Genomic DNA, 7053 nt, shown 5'->3' on the forward strand with positions numbered 1-7053 from the left:
GGATATATATAACGTTTTGGAATGACGCACTTCAAATATTTTATTTTTAGATGGTAAAATATGAACCTACAGAAGGGCAGAAGGAGAAAGACATTCAATCATAGACTGTGAAGTTGAAATATTGTGATGTATGCAAAAGAACGAGTCTATGAAACAGAGAGAATATATATTTAATGTATCCCTATTTATATTGTAACTGTATATATAACTACTAACTCTAATGTGGACTGTAATTTAAAGTAAAACTGGTTAAAAATACATACTTGTCTCTTATGTCTTATTTTTAATGTGACAGTCACCCTGTTTTGCATTGAAATAACTTGGTGAACAAGAGTAAGTTCAGTACTACATAATTTTCCCCATATTTCTTTGGGTTTCATTGGTATTTGTTTGTATGTGGCTCTAGTATAGTGAACGTGTTTAAAGTTGATGGTATTAGGACAGGTCCGGTCAGTGTGCTCCACCTCTGATACAATAGATATGATGCAGTTTGACAGATTACATATTTATTGTAGAATTGATCAATACTACACTGGTTGTCTATGGGAAGACCTTAACCTGAACTGATTCTAATGAGACTTCCATATCGGTTGAAGCCCAGCCGAAACGTTGGTGTACACTCTAAAAGTTGGTGTACACTCTAAAAGTTGGTGTACAGTCTGAAGATGTTTAATCCTCATTATATTAAAATAAACTTTTATTTAACCAGACAGTTGAGAGCAATTGAGAACAATGGCATTGGTGAAGCTTTATAGCTTTAACTTAAAAAAATAAAGACATGGGCTGAAATCAGTTCTCTAGACCAGCTGAGAAACTGGATGGGTGGAAAAAGGTACTAGCCACATTCTACCAAGGTAATAAAAGTTCCTTTCCTGTAGGTTTGTGTTGATGAATCCAGAAACCAGAAAGTCTAACTAACCACTAAGCGTACAGAATAATGTAATGCATTATTTGAAAACTGTATACAGTATTATGAGCAAAACAACTGTAACAACTTTCATGTATTGAATGCTATTACAGGGAGGGGTTAGATAGGGCTTTTCTATTGTCAGCTGCACAAAGGTAGTCTGTGGTTAATGTGTACAGAAAGGCTGTGTGTGTGTGTGTGTGTGTGTGTGTGTTTGGCTACGAACCAGAAGGCTATGTTCGTTGAAAGCCAACACATAGCAAATAGCAAACCAACACACACAGCCGGTTCTGAAGTGTACGTGTGTGTGTGTGTGTGTGTGTGTGTGTGTGGTCAGATAAGCCTGCTGGTTCAGATATTTGCAGCCATGCATAGCCTACATTGCTGTTAGTCTAATCTCAAGTAAGAGCAGCCTACAGTCAGAGTCCAGTTACATTATAAAGTAAACATTATAGAGCGACAAAACTAATGTACTTGACATTGTTTCCCTATCTTATGTGATTCATGTATAGGTATAGAGGCTTTCCACTTGTGTCAAAAATCTACAACCTTGTAATTGGGTGTTTCCCAGGGATGATGTTCTCCTCAGACAAGAGTAGCTTTCTTCTTGCAGGTTTAATACGAGCTCGGTTCAATTCAATGTTACAGACAAGCTATAGCACTGAACTGACAAAGGAAGGATAGGGATAGGCCTTTTATATAGATCAGAGTAAGCAACCTCTATTCGCTCCCTCAGTTCCAAAGTACATACCTTAACCTTACATGGTGCCGAAACACATATGGATAATATAAGCAATGATTCTTAGGTAAGACTAACATCAACAATGTTCCAGACGTCCTGGCTCCATGTCCACACACCAGAAATCTCATATCCATACATAGATATATACATACATGAATGTAAAAATATAATATCAAACCTGCACGTCTGGCTTCATCATGGAGGTTCATTGGAGAAGTTGTTGTGGTGTGGCTGTAGGTCCATTAACATTCTAAGTCAAAGTGAATAGTCTGATAAGTAAAGGTGGATATTTTTCCACAGTAAACAGTCTACTCCAAAACACTCTGAGTTAGCTTGAGAAGAGTCAGCTCAGTTAACCTGAACAAACTGTTAGCTAGCTAACTAACTTAGCCAGCAGGCTTATTTAGCAATGCAACCTCTGTTAATGTTAACATGCAGCTACCCACACTAGCTTCTACTAGATATGTTAGCTACTGTAGCTTACTAAGTTAGCTGACCAGTATACAGTAAGCCAGTGGTTCTCAACGTGGGGTCCAGGGACCGCCAGGGGTCCTTGAGGGGGTTCCAGGGGGTCCCCAGCAAATTGGTGAATTGTTAAACTTCAGCATTATTTCATTTACAATAAGTTAACACAGTTAGAGAATGTAGAAGAATGACTGTTTCGATCATAGTTTCTCTGTTATCTCTCTACCTGCAATACAGATAGTCATGGAATTCTGGACAAAATCATATCTAACAATAAAAATATTCTCAGATTTGGATCTGAGAGACAAAATCTCATCAAATGGGGGTCCGTGGCTCTAATGTGGACTGAATTAGGGGTCCTTGATATGAAAAAGTTTGAGAATCACTGCAGTAAGATAGCTAACAAGCTAACATTATCTAAATACAAAATCAATCAGATGTATCTGTGATGAAATGATCAGTTCCCAGTCAAAAACAGCACAGAAATGAACTATTTCTGTTTTAATTCTGTTGAGATGGCCAAGGTGTAGCCTATGCTTCAGAGCAGCAACCACCTGTTCACAGCTACTGTTATCCAATAGTGGAGGGCCTCCAATATGGCTGCCAGTGGATACATTATGCCTGAGAGTCCTCTGTCCAGTAGTAAGCATTGTTAATATCCATTGCTTTATTGACATCTGAAGTTGTTTTGTTCTGGTTGCACGCTCCTGTCCAAAGTCCTTGTAGTACTGATCAGTAAGTGTGTGTGTATCTGAATTTTCCCAGCTACCTCTAGTATTGTATGTTGTTTGTTTGTTTTTTTGTTTTTTTTCAGTGTTCATCAAGATGCCCTGAGGAAGACTTGACCTAAACACAGATGAGCCATAAAAGGCATTGTAAACTTTTGCACACAGAAAAGTGTAGTCCAATCTGTTATGTGTGTAATTATATACAGTGGTGGAAAGTAACTAAGTACATTTACTTAAGTACTGTACTTAAGTACAGTTTTGAGGTACTTCTACTGTACTTGAGTATTTCCATTTTATGCTACTTTCTACTTATACTCCACTACATTTTAGAGGGAAATATTGTACTTTTTACTCTATTACATATTTCACAGCTATAGTTACTAGTTACTTTTCAGATCAATATTTTATATTTAAAACATTTGATCATTTTTATAAAATAACTATAAAATAGCATTGTTATAGATTAGACTACCCAAAAGTATAGCTAGATGGTTAAGATTAGCTTCACGTTGACAACTTTAAAATGCTGCTTACATGTACATGTATGTCAATAAATCAGTATTAATATTCCAATAATTTATGAAAAATATAACTCTCTAAATGGGGACAGTTTACATAATGAGTACGTTTACTTTGATACTCTAAGTACATTTTGCTGCCAATACTTATGTACTTTTACTGAAGTAATGCAGGACTTACTTTACTTTTGAATGCAGGACTTTTACTTGTAATGGAGTATCTTTACATTGTTGTATTGCTACTTTTACTTAAGTAAAAGATCTCAGTACTTCTTCCACCACTGATTACATAGTACTAATGTAAAGTAAAATTGTAAATTTAGACACCTTGCCCAAACCCTGGTTTAGGCCATGATACATGTGTGACTGTGTGTGTATCTAAATGTATGGTACAGTATACAGCTGAAGCTATATAGCTATAAGGTTGTTTACCTTGCTGCTTACTATTGCTCAAAATGGGATTAATGTGGTGCAAATAAATACAATAGCACTAGACTGTTGTGTCTGGCTCACAATCTAAGCTGCTTGGATTAGCAACTTGACCCGCTAATGTCCCCATAGAAAAGCCAATGGCACCTTAGCTAGCACATATTTGATTCATATGATGAGAATCCCACATATATTTTGAGACTTGAGAAAAATAAAGGTGCAGTACGGCAGATTTTTACTGTCCCACCACACCAAAATGACCCCGTACATTCAATCCCCATACATCTTTCGCACATTATATCATGCTCTGTAATAATTATCATGCACTCACAATGTGCTTCTATTAATGTGCTATTATGATGCCTTATGAGCATCTATACACAACACACATCCAGTGCAGGTATTGTTTGGTACATTCGTTTATTGGTAAGTGGTTGATAGGTTCACAGTTGTGTACTGTCAGCAGTCAAAGCATATGGAAGGGAAAAAGCGGCGGGAAAAACTGGTCTCGCTTCTTTTCTTTTTTCTCTCTCTCAGGAAAGACGGAGGAGAGAGAGAGAAACAAGAGATGCAACAAATCCTTCATATCCCAGCTATGTGGTGTGAGCCTGCTTGATGCCCCCATTCTCCCTCCTCCTCTTCTTCTTCTTCCTCTAACTCCCCTCTTTCCTCTTCTTCCTCTCTACTCTTTTTTCTTGTAGTCCTCCAGGTGAGCCAGGATCCAGCCGGACGGACCCAGGATGGTGGCGAACATGACTGTCAGTGCGATCCCCTGCTCCTGTGGGGTGGGGGGTGGGGGTGGGGGGGACACAAATACATGGTTGATTTTTGAACGGCAATAGCTGCTTCATTGTCTCCCTCGTAGCAGCTTTTGTCGGAGGAAACACTCGAGTTTCCCTTCAGGAAGTGTTTTTGCATGCCACCCCCCCCACCCACCCACCCCCACCCACCCCCCCACCACATACAAGCTCCGCCCCAACTGCATTTTAAGATGACATCAGCAACAATACAATACACATGGCAGCCAGGATTATTTTCTTGCAAGAATCTCATAGGCTAATAATAACAATATTTTGGATTATTACATTTCATCCCTACTTGAAAACATTTCTGTAGGTTTAATACTAAACTGCATGAAATGTCTGTAGAGTATAAACTGCAGATTCAGACTAGGTTTAGTGACAGAATGTTTTGATATGATCTCTGTCATAGCGAAACAAAGAGAAGAGAGAAAAGAGAATTTGCCTAATAATAGAATTATAATTATTAGCTAATTCAGACACAAATATCTTGAGAGCTCAACTGTTTTACATCTCATTGTTCCAGTCTTTTTTACTGTATTATGACTACCTGAAATAAATGAAACATACTGTATATTTCTTTATGAATGTTTATGCATAGCAATGACCTTCCACTGAAACAACAACTGTACTTGACCCATATTTTGGCCCTAAAATAGCAATCTAAGTGGCACTTATCTTTGGCAGAAAGCAAAGACAAACAGCTGCACAATCAAGCTAGTCCCAAATTCTCCAGTCTGTATAAGGACTAAATCCAAAACCGACACTCCTGAGAACGGTTATTTTAAATCCGACCAGGCAACGACGGGCCTAGATCTGAACTGCTCGTGCAGCAGCAGTGAGTCCAAAATTGATCGTTTTTATATGAATGGAGGGCAATTTCTAAAAAAAATAAATCACATTAGTGAGGATTCAGGACCAACGTTTCCCCCTCAACTGATAGTTTGGTGACCTACATATAACATTGACCAAATATCTTCACTTTGTCCCCAATGGATACACGTGGGTTTTGCAAGTATGGAGGTTGAATTGGTGCCATATACAGGCTCTTTGCTTCTGGTTTGGTGAACTGACGCCCCTGAGTCTCATGAACGACTTGTTACTGATAGCTGTATTAGTCAAAAAATCACATGAATTTAAGGTAAATAAGGCTAGTCCTAAATGCCGAAGTCTCTCGGCAGCTAGTCCAAAGCCAGCCTCCTGTACAGTCAGTTACTGTAATGAACTTTGGGCCCATTCTGTCTCTATTTGGTTGGTATGACCGTTCAACAGCAAGGTCGCAGAGTTGGAACCTGTTCAACTGGGTAACAGTCTCAAAGAGAGCAAGCTTCCACATAATGGGAGTGTTATCTCGGGCATTGTGAGAAAAGACATATTAGACTATATTATATGTATTTATCGATACGTCAGTCGACATTTCATAGCCTACTTACTATTTAGGTCTGAGCTGCCTGGGTGTATTGATGACTACGTGTAGGAATTAGGCGGTATCATGGCGTTATACACACTGACGCACAACGGCTGTCGACCAGCATAACGTTTAGATAAGTTACTGTTTATGCATGAGGTACACAGCAAAAAGAGACTTCTTTCACATTCGTATTGAAAACATAAAATATTTTCAGCATGAAGACACAAAAAAAACTATATGACCAACACGCAAACTTTGACGCAGTTAAGGGAAAGTGCGCCAGTTATGATGCCATGTCATGTTATGGCCGTGAGGCAACAATGACGACCTACACTTATTTTTTAATGCAATAACTTCATCTCTCATTAGCCGACGCACTGTGTTGTCCACGTCGATTTTGTAACGGTTGCAGACAATATCTGTTGCCCATGTATGTGTCGGCTGCAGTCATTCAGAGCCAATGCGCTTTGGACTGTAATAATTCAGCGAAGTGACTGTCAACTTACCCCCGCTGTGATATTGTGTTTGGCAGGTTTGGATGTCAGATTGGCCACGGGGACCAGCTGAGTCCTCGCCGCGCTCCTCAGAAGGCTAGAAACGGCCAGAGCAGACATAGCTGATGCCTTGGTGCGGCTACTGAGACGAAACGAAGATGGCAAATGAGGTCTGCTTAAAGTCTACAGTCCTATTGGTTTCAGTTGGTGTCTAATACCTGCCAAGCGCGGAGTGTTATGTGAGGTCAGAGAGAGAGAGAGGGGAGGAGGAGGAGGGGGGCGGTAATGTACTAAAACTGTTTGGTATAAGCGTAGGAGTGGAAGCCCGAAGGCGGCGTCGGAATTTAATTGGCCGTCTCGCTGCCAGATATGTTTGACACCGTGACCGGCCGACCAACCGACCCGCGGCGTGTCCTCATTTCACCCCGCCAGTCAGGCTCTGCAGCCCGCAGGCGCTGCCTTCATCTGCCGCCAGCGTAGAGAACTGCAGCGCTGTTGTTGCCGGGGCTGCAATGACACAGGAATCCACACTGTAGCTGTAAACAGTCCGTTTTTGTTT

The 7053-nt window shown here is 40.0% G+C and overlaps 1 protein-coding gene across 1 annotated transcript; it reads right to left on the minus strand.

Moving 5' to 3' along the window:
- Nucleotides 1-4190: 4190 nt before the first annotated feature.
- On the minus strand, nucleotides 4191-6746 carry cox8b (cytochrome c oxidase subunit 8B). Its single transcript, XM_071527834.1, has 2 exons — nucleotides 6507-6746; nucleotides 4191-4567 (listed from the first exon to the last, which is right to left on the minus strand). The coding sequence occupies exons 1-2, from the start codon at nucleotides 6612-6614 to the stop codon at nucleotides 4472-4474; spliced, it is 204 nt and encodes a 67-aa protein (XP_071383935.1). The 5' UTR covers nucleotides 6615-6746; the 3' UTR covers nucleotides 4191-4471.
- Nucleotides 6747-7053: the final 307 nt, after the last annotated feature.

Source organism: Centroberyx affinis, unplaced genomic scaffold (assembly GCF_046629955.1).
Source record: "Centroberyx affinis isolate AG114_WGS23_722 - 3 ecotype Tasmania unplaced genomic scaffold, CSIRO-AGI_Caff_v1 ptg001579l_1, whole genome shotgun sequence".
Lineage (NCBI taxonomy): Eukaryota > Metazoa > Chordata > Actinopteri > Beryciformes > Berycidae > Centroberyx > Centroberyx affinis.